This window comes from Ammospiza nelsoni, chromosome 24, assembly GCF_027579445.1.
Source record: "Ammospiza nelsoni isolate bAmmNel1 chromosome 24, bAmmNel1.pri, whole genome shotgun sequence".
Classification (NCBI taxonomy): Eukaryota; Metazoa; Chordata; class Aves; order Passeriformes; family Passerellidae; genus Ammospiza; species Ammospiza nelsoni.
The window spans coordinates 6,299,262-6,316,400 of record NC_080656.1 but is presented as its reverse complement, the minus strand read 5'-3'; the positions used below and the strand labels follow the sequence as shown (position 1 = coordinate 6,316,400).

The 17,139-nt window shown below is 45.2% G+C and overlaps 1 protein-coding gene across 1 annotated transcript in view; it reads left to right on the top strand.

Moving 5' to 3' along the window:
- The first annotated feature begins 957 nt into the window (after window positions 1–957).
- CBL (Cbl proto-oncogene) overlaps window positions 958–17,139 on the top strand; it is a 37,018-nt gene continuing 20,836 nt past the window's right edge. Inside the window, exons 1-2 of the mRNA XM_059488294.1 lie at window positions 958–1,177; window positions 7,113–7,360. Of these exons, the coding sequence (XP_059344277.1) occupies window positions 1,031–1,177; window positions 7,113–7,360 (395 nt within the window). The 5' untranslated portion in view covers window positions 958–1,030. The remainder of the gene's footprint in view (window positions 1,178–7,112; window positions 7,361–17,139) is intronic.

Sequence of the window (17,139 nt, the reverse complement as noted above, 5' to 3'; positions counted from 1 at the left end):
CCTTTGTCTCCTTTTGACCCCCTGGTTCTCTTCTCTCCCCCTGGTTCTCTTCTCTCTCCTGCGTCCTCTTTTCTCTCCCCAATCTCCTTTTCTCCCTCTGGTTCCCTTTTTTCTCCCTTGCCTCCTTTTGACCCCCTGGTTCTCCTCTCTCCCCCTGATCCCTTTTTCTGTCCCCCTGGTCCCTTTTCTCCCCCTGGTTCCCTTTTCTTTCCCTTGCCTCCTTTTGACCCCCTGGTTCCTTTTCTGTCCCTGGTCCCCTTTTCACTGCCCAGTCCCATTTTCTCTCCCTGCTCCCCTTTTCTCTCCCTGTTGCTCTCACTGCCCGGTTCCCGCTCCTTCTCCGGTTGGAGCCGGGATGCCGGGAACGGGGACTCAGCCCCGGTGGCCTCTGCCTCCCCTGCTTTGCGGGGACAGGCCTCAGGTACCTGCCAGGTGCACCGGACGCTCTCCCGTTCCCATCCCCTCCCTGCCGCTGCCGGTGCCGCTCCAGCCTCGGGCACATCCCTCTGCGGGAGAGGGGTGCGTGCAGCGCCGCCTCCCCGCGTCGGGGCCCCGCGTTCTTAGAAAAGGGAACGCGCGTCCGGGAAAGCGGAAGCGCCGCGGTTTCGCAAGGCGGCCACGGGAAGGGCCGCGAGGGCCGCGGGTCCGTCCCGGGGGCGGCGGGGCCAGCGCGGCCCCCGCGTTCCCATGGCGACCGCGCCCCGCCCCGCCCCGCCCGCACCAAGCATGGCCGCCGCTCCGCCCTCACGCCGCCACAACGCGCATGCGCTTCTCTCTGCGACCAATCAGCGCCGGCTCCACCCCGGGGGAGGGGGCGTGTCCGGGCGCGCGGGGGGGCGAGCGGCCAATCAGCGCCGGCGAGGAGGGCGGGGCCTCGCTGGAACCGGGCGCCGCCGCCGCCGCCACCGCCCACGGCCGCCGCCGCCGCCCTGCCCGGCCCGGCCCGGCCCGGAGCGCCCTCAGCCCGGTCCCCTCCAGGGCCGCGGCCCCGGTGCCGGACGGGCCCCACGGGCCGGCTGTGGGCGCCCCCATGTCGGCGCCGCTGAAGAAGGGCCCCGGCGGGCTCATCGGGCTGATGAAGGACGCGTTCCAGCCGCACCACCACCACCTCGGGCCGCACCAGCCCGGCGCCGTGGACAAGAAGATGGTGGAGAAGTGCTGGAAGCTCATGGACAAGGTGGGGAGGGCGCTGGGGTGGGGAGGGGTGGCTGTGGCACGGGGCTGGCCTGGGGGGTTCGGGGCTCTGGGGTCAGGGGGGATCTGGGATGAGCCTGGAATTGTGGAGGTGGCTGGGAGAGAAGGGGCTGGGGCTCCAGGGGGATATCGGGGGCTCCGGGGGGATATTTGGGGGGTTCAGGGGTGTGTGGACACAGAATGGGGGGCAGCGCTGTGGGGGAAGGATGTGGTGAGCCTGGAGTGACAGCACAAGGGGGAATGGCTTGGCACTGGTGGGATATTGGGAGTTAGGAATTGTGCCCTGGCAGGATGGGCAAGCCTGGCACAAGGTGCCAGAGAAGCTGTGGCTGCCCCTGGATGTGCCCAAGGCCAGGCTGGACAGGGCTGGGAGCAGCCTGGGGTGGTGGAAGGTGTCCCTGCCAGGGACAAGATGGGATTTAAGGTCCTTCCAACCCCGACCGTGCTGTGATTCCATGTGGCACCCGGTGGGGAGGTGAGCCATGGCGGGGAGGCAGCACCAGGATGGCATGGCAGCATGGGAAGGCATGAAGGGACATCAGCAGCTCTGCAAGGAACAAGGTGGAGGAAGAGGGGACGGTTTGGAATGGAGGATTTGGAAGTGCCTGAGAAGATCTGGGATGCTTCCTAAGGGCAGTGGTCACAGCCCTAAGGCTGCCAGAGCTCAGCATTTGGGCACAGAGTGGGATTGTTGGGCTGTCCTGTGCAAGGCCAGGAGCTGCACTGGATGGTCGTGGGTCCCTTCCAAGCCTGTAGAATAATATCTGTATTAATTATATACATGTATAGATAATTCCAGTCCTGTAGGTGCTGGGGTGGGCACTGGTGGTGCTGGGAATGGGATGGGGAGCTGCAGGTGGTGACAGCAGCAGGACAAGGGAGAAATCCAGGATTTGCTCCTTGGAAGCAAATAGAGCCTGGTGTGTGGGTAATGGATGGTGAAGCTTTGTGGCAGGCCAGGTTGTTCCTTTTGGAATGAACAGGAATGTGTTGCTGCACTCAGGACAAAACCTTTTCCTTAAAACTGAGGGAAAACTGTAAAAGCCTGAATAAACCCTTGTGCAATCAGTAGTTAGAGGAAGATAAAGCATCAAGTGATGTTTAACAAGAAAAACTTGTGGCGTGGGAGCTGGAAAGGCCTTCTTCCAGCCCCACACCTTCAGGAGGGGCTCTCTGGGGTCATTAAGACTCTCCACTCCTCCTCCTCCTCCTCCTTTTCAAATGCCAGGAAATGGCTCTTGCCGGGGGCAGGACACCAGACCTTTTGGCCCGTTGGTGTGATGGGATATTTGATTTACTGGCCTGGCTAGGTGTGCTGCTCGGTCCAGGGTTTCCAGAAATGCTGGGGGGTTGTCAGGGAATGACCAAGTGAGTGAAAGCAGGCACACAGAAATAGGCACAAAATAAAAATGGAACATTTTGGTGGAATTTTCATTGATAATTACTATTCAGCCCTGAAATCAAGGCTAGGCTTGGCATGCTGCAGTCTGAAACGTGCAGTGCAGTTTATGGCACTGAGTTTAGGGCCCTACAAGTGGTGTAGAGTGAGAGCATCACCCAAGTTGCCCCCAGGCCTTGGGGACTGTCACCTGGCCACCTCCCTCCCCTCTGGGAGCAGAGCAGGCAGGGATTTTGGCCATCCCTCATCCAACTGCCCCTCAGGCTTGTGCATTTCCCTTCGCTTTCCCCTGCATCGTTTATCCATGCAGTGGCTGAGCCTCCTGCAGTAAGTGCTAAAAGCAGGCAGAGCAAATGACTTCTTTAAAGGAGTATTAAATCCCGTTCCTGCCAAGAAATCACTCTGTGTTGGCTGGCCCCACAAAAGGCAGGGTTTATGGTTGTGCCTTGCTGTGCCTGTGATGAGCTTTGATCACCTACAGAGACCGGGGCAGAGCAAAAAACCCTTTCAGAGGTGCCATTGGCTCTGTTACACACTCTGAGGGCCAAGTGCTGATGTAGCAGAGGCAGCTTGGGCATGGAAACAGGACCCTAAATAAGTGTAACCTGTAAGAATGCACATATTCATCTACAGAATGTGTGGCTATAGATGGCAACTTGTGTTTGAGCTCATGACCTGCTCTGCTCGAAGGAAAAGATTAGCCTGACTAAAAAGCTGATTATTGTGGCATTTTAAAATGCAGCAGGGTGTTTTTTGGCGTGAAATTTCACAGCTTTAGGTCTTTATAGCAGGTTGGGTGTGTTCTCTCTCCAGTGACAGAAAAGCCAGGGCTGCTGCTGTGTTTGTCACAAGTTACATCAACCTCTTTTACTCCAGGTTTACTCACAGGCAGCATCCAGAAGCTCTCAGGCTTGAAGTCTTGCTCAGTCTGATTGGTACAAAAGGAGAGTTCTGGCTCTGAAAAGCCTTTCAGATTTCAGTTAGATTTCAGCTGTACTTATGCACACTCAAAGAACACATCTGAATTAAAATCTCTTTCGTGGTGTAGCAAAAACCCAGCAAAGCTCACAGTGAGGAATGCTAAATGAATGGAAGGTGTTGAGAATGGGTGAGATTTCTGGGCCAGGAAGATGAAATTCCAGGTGCAGATAAAAACCTGCCTGTGTGCATGTTTAATAGATGATGTTTTTGCCTCTCAGAGCTGCGTGCTGTGTCTGTGTGGGTACACCACACTCACGACCTCATTTGTTAGCCTGCATAATTAGCTGCTGTTGTCAAAGCATTCGTGCATCTCTGCTTTGGGATGTGACTGATGAATTTCCTATGCAAGTTGATTCTTGTCCAAATATTTTCCCTGTAATGCTCTCCATAAGCTGCCTGACATATTTATGTCTTTCAGATTCTTTCATTTGAAGCCCTAATTTTTTGTCAGTGCCATTCCTCCCACAGCTACACGTGGTCACACAGAGCATGGACATAAAATATCCCTTCCCATCCCTGCTGGATGTTCCCCTTCAGCCGAATGAGGTGACATTTCTGCATTTCTCTGCAGAGCAGAGATGAAATGCAGCCCCCTGGAGTTCCCTGCTGTGGGTGGTATTTGAGGAATAGGTGGGTTAGTCATGAGCTGCTTGGGATGGAGCAGAGTGCAATAAATGTGGGAAGGAACAGAGGAGGAAGAGGAGCTTTGAGATAAAACTTCCCTAAAGGGTTTCCTGATACCATTCAGTTCCTAGAACTGATGTAGAGAAGTGCCACTGCAGGTCACCTTCATTGTGAGGAGAAGAAAGGCCAAACACAAATCTAGCAAGAGATAAGAGATGTTTGAGTAGGTTTTGTTTTGTTGCACTGGAATGAGGAGTGATCTCAGTGCAGTAAAGGAAGGAAAAAATGAGTTTTCAGAACTGCCTGAGAGGGAAAATCTTACCTGGGAGTAGCCTCTGGATGCTCATCAGGCCTGGGACTCTTAAATCCAGAATTAGTCAAGGCAAGCTGCAGATTGTTGAGGGCAAGGATTCAATTCCAGGCCTTGAAGATGTAGATGAGATTATTTTTCCTAGAGTGAGTACATAACAGATTCTTTCCTCAAAACTCAGTTGGGAAGACTGGTTTTTGACTTGCATTTGGAAAATGGAAATGGGTGAAGTCAATTTTCAGGTCCTTCACAGGCCTACCTCTCTTCATGCTGAGCTTTATTGGTGTGTCTGAAAACCCAAAAACATCTCCCTAAATGGTTTGTTCCTCAGAGAACACAACATGAGCCAGGCAAATTTTGGATGATAATTTAAACCCGTGGATTGCTTCTGTTTGTTGCCATCACACCTAAACAAAAAAATATTTTTCTGCTTTTTTGCTCAATTTCCTTCCACGTTGCTGGTCCCTGTGGAAGGCTGCTGAGGGGCAGCTGTTCCCAGGGCTGGGAACATTCCTTTGGATGTTGTCATGATGCTGCAAGTGCACACATAGAGAAACGAGGAAAATGCCACAAAATGCTTCTGTTGCTGCTGTGTTGCGAAAACCCCAAGTTTGCTCATGAGGCAGCAGTTCTTAGTTATGCAGTTTTGTTTAACTGCTCATCTTAGCTAATTTTGGTTTGCTTGGTAAATAAAGAAGCTGATTTGATAATAAAATACCAGCAAGTTTTGACCTTTCTGTTAACTGTTTGAGGAATCTGCTTCTTGGGAAGCATTTTACAGGGGCTCTGAGAATGAGCAGTTTGCAGAACTCTCTGCTGCTGTGGGGGAATTGTTTTAATTGATATCAAAGTCTGAAATGCAGCAGGTCTGCTGCTCCCATAGCTGGGTAATTTCAGAATGTAGCAGCCAAATTGTTCTCTATTTCCAGCAAGATGAGGGAAGTGCAGGCTCTGCTTGCTTCATGTGCTTCCTCCTCAGGGCTGACTGTGTTTGTTAACGTTTTCAACCCCCTGTATAATAAACAATTTCTGCTGAAAAGCTTTTGCTGCCCAGAGCACAGCTCAGCTGTGTCTGAGGAGCAGATTTAGAACCTCTTCATGCTCATAGTGAAACATTTTTTTTTTTTTTTTTCAGGGGACAAATGTGTTGACTCAATTTGTTGATATGGTTCAGTGTACAATGTTCACAGGCTCCAAGGAAGCAGCAGTTGAGGCATCAGCATCAATTTACTAAATCAGCTGTCTGGCCATCCATCCCTTTATCTCAAGGCCTTGGCAGCCTCTTCAAAATGGAGGGAAAGTTTTAGTCGTTTGTTTTTCCCATGTATTCTTGCCGAGGCTTTTTTAGATTTTTTTTTTTTTTTTTTTTTTTTGCCAGCAGTCTGATTTTTCTGGTTGGAGTTTGGATACACTGTGTGCCTTTCTCTTGGCTGGAATTGAACCTTTCTTAGGTCAGCTCTTGGTACAGGCACTGCTGTAAGTCAGATAAAATCGGAGGTGTCACTTCACAAGGTTGCTTTTTGCACATACCCTAAATGGCAAAGTGAAAAGCTAAAGCAGTGTTTCAGGAGGAATGACTCTGTTTACCAGCTATATTTAAGGGAAGTAGGTATTTAAGCCTGCACTGTAGGGAACTGCTCAATTCCTCTTGAAGGTTTCACAAGGTTTTGTGGGAATGAGATGCTGCAGAAGGATGTTAAACTGTTCTTTTGCTTTTTCTTATCCACTTTACTAAAGTTTTGCATTCTGCACTGTTTGATATCTGTAATTCCCTCAGTGTCCTGAGTTTAGACCTCATTTATATGCTGGATGTTAAGCAGCCACATAAAGTTCATTATAGGGAAGAACTTTAGCAAAGTGTCTCTACATTTTGTGCTCAGGTTTGCTGGAAATCACAGAATACAGAAGTGTCAGACTGCTGCTTCTTACCTTGTACACTTGATCCAAAACTGACCTCACAACTCTAACTCCAGCCCTTTCTAGAACTGAAAATTCACTACTTAATTTTTTCAAATGGCTGTTTTGCCATCAACTCTCCCTTTAATTCTCAGTTTAGATAATGGAAACATTTGGCCATGGCGGATGGTGAAGTGGCTTCCTTTCCCCTCCCCTGTCACATCAATTTATTATCATGAGTTTCATCAGTCCACATGCACTTCAGCCCAGAAATTGCATTCTTTTATGGTGGCTGGGCTCAGTATCTGGAGAAGATGAGGCTCAGGGGAGACCTGATCACTCTAAAACTCCCTGAAAGTTGCAGTGAGCTGGGGTTGGGCTCTGCTCCCAGGACAAGAGGAAAGGACCTCAAGCTGCACCAGGGAAGGTTCTGCTGGGACATCAGGAGGAGTTTCTCCATGGAAAGGATGGTCAGGCTTTGGAAGGGGAGGTGGTGGAGGTATCCAAGGAATGCTCTGGTCTGATTGGTGAGGTGGGGACCAGGTTGGACTCAGTCTCAGAGGTCTTTTCCAGCCTCAGGGAATCTGGGATTCTGTGATTCCATCTGGACTTGCCCAACAAATTACGACAAACGTGTGACTTGTGTTTAACCCCTGCTCGTGCTCCTCTCCTGGAGTTTTCACAGAGGTGCTTTCTCCAATCCCACAGGTGGTACGTCTGTGCCAAAACCCCAAGCTGGCCCTGAAGAACAGCCCTCCCTACATCCTGGACCTGCTGCCTGACACCTACCAGCACCTGCGCACCATCCTGTCCCGCTACGAGGGCAAGATGGAGACCCTGGGCGACAACGAGTACTTCAGGGTCTTCATGGAGAACCTGATGAAGAAAACCAAGCAGACCATCAGCCTCTTCAAGGAGGGGAAGGAGAGGATGTACGAGGAGAACTCCCAGCCTAGGTAATGGAGAGAAATGGGTTCAGGTGTTTGTTGGAGGAATTAAATGGGTTGGAAACTTTGTGTTTAAGGTAGATCTGGTGTCAGCTCCTTTCATTTTGTACAAAGGCATAGCAGAGGTCAAGGGGCACCCTCAGGTTGAACAGCATTAAAAAAGGGATAGGTGGAGGTAGAAACCTCCATAAGGCTCTCTTGAACAAAATAATATTAACTTAGTGTACCTGAGAAGGTGTTTCCTCGTCCAGCTTTAAGAAAAGACAAAATGAATGAAGAGTGGAGTAAAACTCTGGAAAAGATCAATCTTACACATTTGTGCAGAGATGTACAAGGCATACATTTGTAACACTAAACTCATTTCAGGTTTTTGGAGTAGACCTTGAAATTAAAAAAAAAAAAGGTGGAAAAATGTGAAAACCACCCAGTGGCTGAACATAATTGCCCTGGGGAGAATGTGGTTAACAGCCTGGCAACAGCTTGGAAGTACTGGAGGGGGAAAAGTGTTGGCACATGTTTCTGGTTTAATATTGAACTCTGTGTAGCATATTCCATGGTATTGAGCTCCAACCAAAGGCTGACAGTGGCTCCAGAAGGCATTGCTGGTGCTGCTTCGATTGCTACTGCCTGTGTTGAAGAATGGTTTAAAAAATGGAAATTTCTTTCTGGAGTGCTGTTAGCTGTGTGTGTATTGTGATCTGTCATAAATCTTGGGTAAGTGGTGGCTGTGTCAGTCATGAATCCAAAATCCCATCTCCAGTGCCTTGGTTTTTCAGAGAGGAGCAGAGAGAAGTAATTCCAGGGGGTTAATCATCCTAGTTGGTTTGTAATCCAACTAATTGACTAGAGGGAGCAGGGGAAATCCAGATTGATAGATGGCAATGTCAGGGCTGCAGCAGAGGCTGCTGTTCTCACAGCAGGCACAGGAGTCCTGGGGGAATTGCTAATTGTCCCATTTATGAATAAACAGCTTTAGCAGGGAAGGAACTGTGGGGAGACTTGTGTTAAACACGAGCATTAAAACAGCATCACATCCTGGCCACTCTCATGGCATCTTCCTCTGCTGCTGCACAGCCCAGGAAGCAGCAGTGGCTGTTTGTTCCTGGAGGGTAACACAGAGAGCCTTTCCTTGTGCTGCTGCTGGGCTTGGGAACATTCTCAATTCTTTAATTTGTCACAAAAAAGGACAAGAGCAGAGCAGCCAGTGCCTGTCATTTGTGTACCAGTTCAAGAGATACCTACACAAAGAATGAGGATTTTGGTTTTGGGGATTCTGTTAAATGCTGCACTGCCAGTGCCAGATTCCATGGTTGTGGGAGCTCTTGGAACCCAATACTTCAGTGCTATATGTTAATTAAATTAAATTAATTTATGCTATAAATTCACCCATAGATATAAAATATGTATACTATAAATGCAGAAATTTATACCTATACCTATATATATAATACATATATAAAAATATATTTTATATATAAAATATGTATTATATTATATATATATATATTAGTATATATATATATATATATATATATATATATATATATATATATATATGCTAATCTAAAGTGAAGAAACTGAAATTTTCTCACCTTGCTAGGAGCTGAAGAAAAACACGAATCTTTTAAAGTAAGAATTAATAAATTCAAAATAAATAATAATTTATTAATACATTAATAAATTCAAATACTCCCAAGTGTGGGAGAGGCTTTATGGAAGATGGTCAGCAGTCTTAAAGCAAACAAATAGAAACTGAATCTGGTGTTCACTGGGAATGTACTCATGGCAGTTTGTATATGTGTGTATAAATATATATATATATATATATATATATGTACGTATGTGTGCATATATATATATATGTACGTATGTGTGCATATATATATATATATGTACGTATGTGTGCATATATATATATATATATATATATATAATTTAATTTGCTCTTGATCTCATGCATGCTTGTGGCCATTATTTTGCTCTTGATCTCATGCATGCTTGTGGCCATTATTCTGCAGTGTTTTGAGAACAGGACTGTAAAATTTTAATAGATGTGTTGTTTTGACTTTTCTGACTTTTTTGTCCCTGTTCTTGAAGCATTTTTCCTCCTCTCCTCCAGACTTTGCATTCATTCTGCTGCCTGTTGTGTATACCCTTATTTTCTCCCCCAAGTGGCTCCTGGTGTAGAGCAGAAGGCACAATTTTGACATTTGCATAAACAGGTGTAGTTTGCTCCTCCAGCCCATGAAAAATGCCTGAGGTGGGATCAGAACTGCCCTGATCACTTGAGCATCACCCTCTATTCCTGTTATTTCCAACTTGCTCTCTGTGTACTTCCTCTCAGACATTGGGAGGTCTCTGTAGCTCTGTGGTTTTGGTGTACAGTGCTTCAGACTGTGAATATATAAATTAACCATGGTTGTACCTCTCCTGCCTTAAACTCACGCTGTGATTTTTGTGAGGAGAGCTCACTTGTTTTGTTAGGAGAGCTTTCAAGATGCTATTTAAATTCTGCTTTAGCTCACTTCCATGTCTGTTTAAAAATTCATGCTGCTGAGGGTGCTTTCAAAGCTCTGGGTGCATTTCCTGACTGATAGGTAGGAGCAGTAACTTCTGGCTACTGTTTAAAACTGAATTTTAGCGAGTAGATCAAATGCAACTTGGTAACTTTGGGGATTTTATTAGAGATACTGTGTTGCTCCTCTGAGTTTTGATAGCTAAAAGTAACATCTGCAGGCTTGGAAACAAGTAGTGTTTCTAGTTAATAATTTTGGATATTTTGTTGTGTGCTTGTAATAAGGTAAAGGCAAAAGATCTAATGATTTGTTGGCTGTGTCAGTAATTAGAAATTCTGAAGGCTGAGCACATTTCCAGAGGTGCTGCTTCCTTTTATTTATAGATCCAGGGGTAAATAAGTGACTTTTCCATTGTGAACTTTTTCAGTTTCCTTTTTAACAACAACAAAAAGATGAAATAAACATATTTTCCCTGCAATGTGATTGCTTGGCAGTGCCACTCTTACTCTGAACATGCTGAACCTGCCTCAGGTCTCGATTTCAGTTTCATTTAGAGGCTTGGTGGTTTTGCCGGACTATTTTTTTTTCTGTTTCCATTGCAGGAAGCTTTTACTTCTCAGCCCTCTTGCTTGCACAGAAGAGCTGCAATTTGTCAGCTTTCCACACTACATCAATTACTTCTTGCAGCAGTGGTTTTGCAGTTGTGTAAATAGATTATACTTGACATGGCAGGAGTGAAAAATAGCTTGTTGGTCAGGAGACAGGTAGAGGAATTGTCTGTTCCTTGGGAAGGGATTAATTAGGCTGAAGAGTCCATTTTTCACCAAAGAATCAAATTTACTAATTATGTTAAACCAGTCTATAAGGAGGGAAAATTCAGAGAGGTTATTTTCTAAATAAAATCAGAGCACTGCAAATGTTTCCACATTAGAGCACAGCTATGGAAGCTGCAGGGTGAGTGAGGAGAAATAATTTTTCAGGATGTGGACTGGATGTTTAAGGAGTGGCACAAGATATTTTTCTAGTTCAGCTGTGGGAAACAAATTCCTAACAAAGCCAGTTAAAATAGAAAATATCTATAAAGAAAATGGGGTTAGGCAGGGAATACAATAAACTTTTTTCCATAGGTGAAAAAAAGCTTTGGGAAGCTGCTCCATTTTTAATTGTTCTTCTGACAAGAGCTTAGGGGATGCTGGCTCAGCAGGATTTCATATTCTTCTCCAATGTTAGGACTCACTAATTTACACAGGAAAAAGCTCCCAGTGTTTAATGTCTCCTGGAAATGACCATGCATATCCCTGAAGGGGAAGGAAGCGCATGAAGAATGACTTGGAGAAAAAAAAAAAAGAAAAAGAAAAAGGTTGGAATTTAAAGAGGAAAAAGTTGGAAAACATTTGTGTTAAACCCTGAACCAGAAAACCCTCTGGGATGAGGGGGGTTGATTCTCTAATCTCATCTTTGAGACCTCTTGCACACATTCCTGCCCAGGGAAAGGAGATAGTGCAAAATGTGGAGCTCAAAATGGTGTGTGTGAGTCCTCTTTCTGGCACTTCCTTCTAATACAGCAGCACAGCACTTTTTTTTTTTTTTTTTTTTTTAAACAAAACCCACTAGTGTGAAGTCTACATCTGCATTTAAATTAGAACATCTTAAAGAAAAGAACAGGCTCCAAAGCTGCCCACAAGAAAGGTTTCCTTGCCAGGCTCCAGCATATGAACACTAACTAACTGCTTATTACCCAAGAAGAAATTCATTATCATGCAAATGTTGTTGGAGGGGAGGAATGTGAATTATTTCTTTCTAATTTGGTTTTAAATTGCAGTTTAGGTGATAGTTTTGGAACTTAAGTAACACTTAGCATAATTGGCTTAAGCTTGCATTCATTCTCATTTTCTTTCTGTCTAAAATTGGACCAACCGTCTTGAAAATCAATTTGTGGACAAATGCAAGATTTCAGATGATTGCATAATAAGGAAGGAAGGAAGATTTTCATTCTTCTTTCCTCTCAGAGCCTATAAAACTGTAGAGTTTTATGGGAGGCTGTGGACTTGCTGTTGTGGGTGGAATTACAAGCATTGGTTCATTTGTAGTAATTATCGTTGGGAATGTGATGGATTTCTCCATGCTGGCAAAAATCTGCTGCTGCTGCTACTTGGCAACTTTATCGTGTCTCTGGGGTGTTCAGGGCTGGGATGCCACACTTGGGATTTCTGGGGTTGGATTTTAGCCCATCCCACCCCTTGCCATGGGCAGGGGCACCTCCCACTGTCCCAGGTTGTTCTTTGGGCACTCCCAGGGGTAGCAGCTGTGCCAGGGCCTGCCCAAACTAAAATAAAGAATATTTTTCCTTAGAATAAAGATATTGTTAATATCTACTCTGAAGCTGCCCCAGCTCCTTGTCAATCCCACTAGGTATCCAGTTTTGAGATTGTGAAGATGAATCATGAAATATGGGATGTTCCACGATTTGGAGTCAGGGCTTTTGTGCTCTGTTTTTCTCTTTAACTCCTGCAAATAGCCCCTGAAAGACAATTTTTTATTCCAGTGCACAGAGCCCAAAATTAGGTATAATGAGACATGTCCTGAGCAGTGCATTTGTTGTGTAATCCCCTGAGTTTGGTAAAATAAATGAATCTGTTACCTAAGTGAGAGTTTTATCCTTTACCTTGTCAGTCCTCTGAATATGTGCTGAGCTCTTTAAAGACCATTAATAATACCAAATGTATTCCTCTCTTGAAAGCATAATCTCTAAAATTTAAATGTTAGAAGTGGATTTCTAGCTTCTTAACAGAGAAAAAATAATGTAATACCAACACTTGTGCCAAAAATAATAATTCCAGATCCTTTAAAGGTCAGTGGGTTTGGTCCTTGTGGTCAGCACAGTGGCCTGGTGTCCTTTCTGCTTCCCATCAGTAACAGCCATTTGCATACTGATAGGAATATGTAATGATTTTGGGTGGTTAATGTGTTTTGTGTTACCTTTTGAAGTGATGGGCAGGCTCTGCTCACAGAATTAAAGGTGTTAAAATATATTTATGTGACCTGAAAAGTGCCAGGGTCCAGCAGAGCATAAGGAAACTGCTCTGTAATACCTAAAGCACTGAAAAAGAAGGAGCTGATGGTGAAAAATTCTGTGGAACAAGCAATAAATGTAATATTAATCCATTCTTTTAGTTACTCTGAGGAAATCCTGTGAGTGTTACAGAGCCTGGCTGTGTAAGGTGCCTTCTGTTGAGCCAGCAATAGTTAAGTGGAATTTCATTCACTTCCTGTGTTGCAAATTTTGTTGAAAGTAGTTCCGCTGTTTCTATTTTTATCCTGATCAGAGGAGCCTGAGCTGCCTCAGGGTTACAAAAGACAGCTTGGGATCACCTCGAGCATTTCCACTGGCTGCTTCTGTGAACACCAGCACACAGAAAACTCCTGAAATTCTTCCTTTTGAAGCCAGGCATATCAAACTCTCTGCTGAAATCAATCTGCTCATGCCTGGTGCATCTGGAAGCCCCTGTGACATGAGAACCTCACATCTTTGTGGTTTCTGAAAGTGCATTTTACTTGTTGGAGTCGTTAAAAGACTGTTTGGGTTTCTTTTTTTTTAATTTTTTTTTTAGCTCTTCAAGCATAAAATTGTAAGGTGCAGTTATAGGAAAAAAACCTGTGGGTTTGTGGTTGGTGTTTTCATAAGTAGTGGAGCTTGCACTTTATCCTGTGGATGCTAACTGTGTCACCTAAACAGAATCTGGTGGTAAGAGTGTAAGAATAAGAAATGAGGACAATAATTACAGAGTGAAGCATTTTGAGGTTGGTTTCTTTATAATTCCTCTGTGTTTGTAACGTCTTCAGTAGAATGAGCTTTACAGACACTGTGTGCACGTCAAATGATGGCATGTGAGCACAATATTGTGACTAAATCAGCCTGTGGAGCTGATCCTTGCTACATGTGAGGAACTACATTATATTGTGTCAGCTGGGTGCTTCTGAGGGAGGGGAGAAATACTGGAAGAAAATGAAAAAATCATAGCTGGCAGTGGCAGAAATGGTTGTGCCACACTAACCTTGCCTTGAGGGGAAAAGGCATTTAGTCACAAAGCACATTAATTTAACTAATTGTGTCAACGTGGCTGAGAGACACATCCCTGATTAAACCAGACCTTTAATGGCTTTCCAAGATGGAGCCCATACAGGAAACAGGGAAAGAAAGATCTGCTGAGGGTCTGGGGGAGGGAGACAACACCAGCAGAGCCCCCAGCTGGGGCTGCAGCTGGAAGTGTCTGCTCACAGAAAGGTGTGGAGCAAACCCAAACCCATCCTGGGCAGGAAGGAAGAGCAGAACCCCAGCAGAGGGGGCTCAGGGCAGGAAGGAGGGGGTAACTGAAGGAACCCTCTTGCTTCATGCTGGTTTTGGTTCCCCAAATTCAGAGCTTGATGGATGCAGGGGCTGAGCTGGGCAGGCTCTGGAGCTGTGCCTGGCTGGTCCCACAACCAATTCTCACTCACTCCCAGTGCACAAGCACTGGTCCCTCCATGCTCCAGCTGCAGGTGCTCCTCACCATGTGTGAAACACTTGGCTACTGTACCCAGTGAAAAAAAAATATTTATCTTTTGACGTTTTCACATGTTGATTCGTTATTTCCAACCATAATAAACCGAGAGCTTTGCACGTACGTGTGAAAACCCTCAGGGCTGTGAAATCCCACCTCAGCCGGTGCTGTGAGCACAGAACAGTCAGCTCTGGCTCTTTGAAGCTGGCCCAGGTGTTCCTGCAGCTGCTGCACACTCTGGGGACAGCTCTGATGTGGCCTGAGCTCCCTGGGTAACGTTTTCAGCATTTAAACACTGGCAGGTGTTTAAATTCCACAGCAGCAGGATTTAGGTGCTGCACTCAGCTCTTCCCAAACTGGGCTTGGGAGATTTCATTTTAATTAATTCTTGTAAGATTTAATTTGAACTCATAAGATTTAGTTCTTTAACTCATAAGTTGTCTCTGGTGGAGCCCTTGGTGACAGTTTTGTGTGCATTACTGTGTTTAGGTTAAATTAAAAAAAAATGGGACATTGCTGGAGGTCTGTGGTCAAAACTGTGTGAGAATCTCCAGTCTAAAAACCATAAATTTTTTTTGAATGTTGTCCCTTTTTCTGAGAGTACATTCACATCTGCTTAGTTGAAGCAATAGCAATAAGGACAGTTCTGATGTTACTAAAAATAAAGCACAATCATCAGTAAGCTGTGACATGCTAATAAAAATATTCTCTAGAATTACAAGTGTTTATTTGGTCTGTGTAAATTTACAAATATGTAAATTGTTAAAATAAAGGAAATATTTTGTCCTTTTAGCACAGGATTGGTAACTGCTGTATGTAAGAGCCAGTAACACAAACTATTTTGCAATTTGCCGCTCTTTATGTTCACTTCCTGTGGTTTTTCCTGTTATTTACTCACAATATAGCTGGATTTTTATAAAAAATATGATAACCTTGAGAATTTAAAACGTTCAGCTGGTTTTGGAAACCAAGTCCTTCAATGTGTGTGTGTACAACCATTTGTTTATCCATCCTTAAGCCTGAGGAAGTTCTTATTTCTCTCATTAACTGATGTGCTCAGCTGAGTGCAGGCACTTCCTGGAGCTCAGCTGAGGCACAAGAGATAAACAGCTGGGCCCAGGAATATTCTCTGGCTTCTTGCAGTGTTTTGTTTAAACCATGCACTTGTTCAGGGTCAGAAATTCATCAGAGTGCTTTTCTGTCATACACAAATTTCCCCACATTGTGCTGGGCAGCAAAAGGAGAGTACACAATCATTAGCATGTTTATTAAAGCTCCTATTTTTATAAATTCAGTTATAAAAAGCCCATCATTTTTTGCTTGGGTTGTAGATTAAATGATTGATAACAGCCTGGTGTTTGCTTTTTCTTCTTGCACTAAATCACACTGTCCTCTTTTTATTTGGCCTTTTTATGAGTGAGTGCTTTCAGAATTCCACACCTCTGATTTACAATTTTTCTAGTGTTTATCATAAAAAGGCATTGCAGAGACATGGTGGGAGGTCTCCATGGGGTGGGAATTTATAATGAAATCATTTTCCCTGTACCATGAGCTCAGAATCTGAGCCTTCCCCAAAATGCAAAGAGAAATACACAGCTTTGAATTACTTACCCTGCCAAACCCAGACTGCAGAACTGCTTCAAAATACCCAGTTTGAGTGTGTGACACATCCAGAGACAGCTGGGGAATGGGACAGCTCGGGGAGGAGCAGCTGGGGGCTTTTCCTTGAGTTAATCCCAAGCACCTGCTGTGGTTGGACACGTTTGAAATGAGAAAAACCAGAATTCTTTGTGTAGCTGGTGTTTTCCATAAACCCTTTGAGCAGCTTTCATTGCTGCACACTAATGAAAATGTAGCTGGATAAAGAAGGGTAGGAAAGAACTGCTGTCAGAGAAAATTCAGAGTTTTGGGCCCTTCTAATCTACCCAGACTGTCAGGGTATGGAGGAAGGGCTCATGAGGGGCTGAGGGAATACTGGAATATGTGTCAAGCAATGTGGTCACTTCCAGTTGAGTCTCGACCCTGCGAAAATGTGGGAAATGTCCCAAATGTCCAGGGAATTTTGGTGGGAAGGCTGGAGGTCAGTTCTGCAATCAGGCACATTTACAGGACGAGTCCTTCAAGTGGCAATAGCATGTTTGGAGCAAGTGGTGTCTGAAAAACATCCAAGATAAAGGGAAAAGGAACAACTCCAACCAGAACACCAGAAATTGGTGAAAGGCTGGAGCCTGGGGCAGTGGAGTTTGCTGCCAAACACCAATGTTCTGCAAACTCAGGGAGAGAGATGGGAAAAGAAGAAAATCCAATGTGTTGGGGATGTTCCCTCCCTGTGTGGTTCAATATTTAAATAATCAGTGCCACAAGTGAGTCTGTGCCGTGCCTGGGTGGTTTCTGAGCAGCTCTGGTGTGTTGGGCACTGCTCACAAGTTGTTCTTGCCCACATGATGCCAGTTCCTTCTTTTACCTCCCAGCACATGATGTGGGGGTGAAAAAACCCCTCTGGCCTAGAAATATCCCTGTGACTTTTCAGGAACTTTTCCTAGTGGAGTGGAGGAGAATATTTGGAATATTTATTTTGAGAGAGAGGTGTCTCTGGTGAATAGAATAGCAGAAAATAAATATATTTTTTCCAGCTTAAAAAAGGGCATTTCCTGTGGGATGGAGCACTCCTGATGTCTCAGTGGCACCAGGCAGAGAAGGGACTTGAGGTCCCAGCTGTAATTCAAATTGG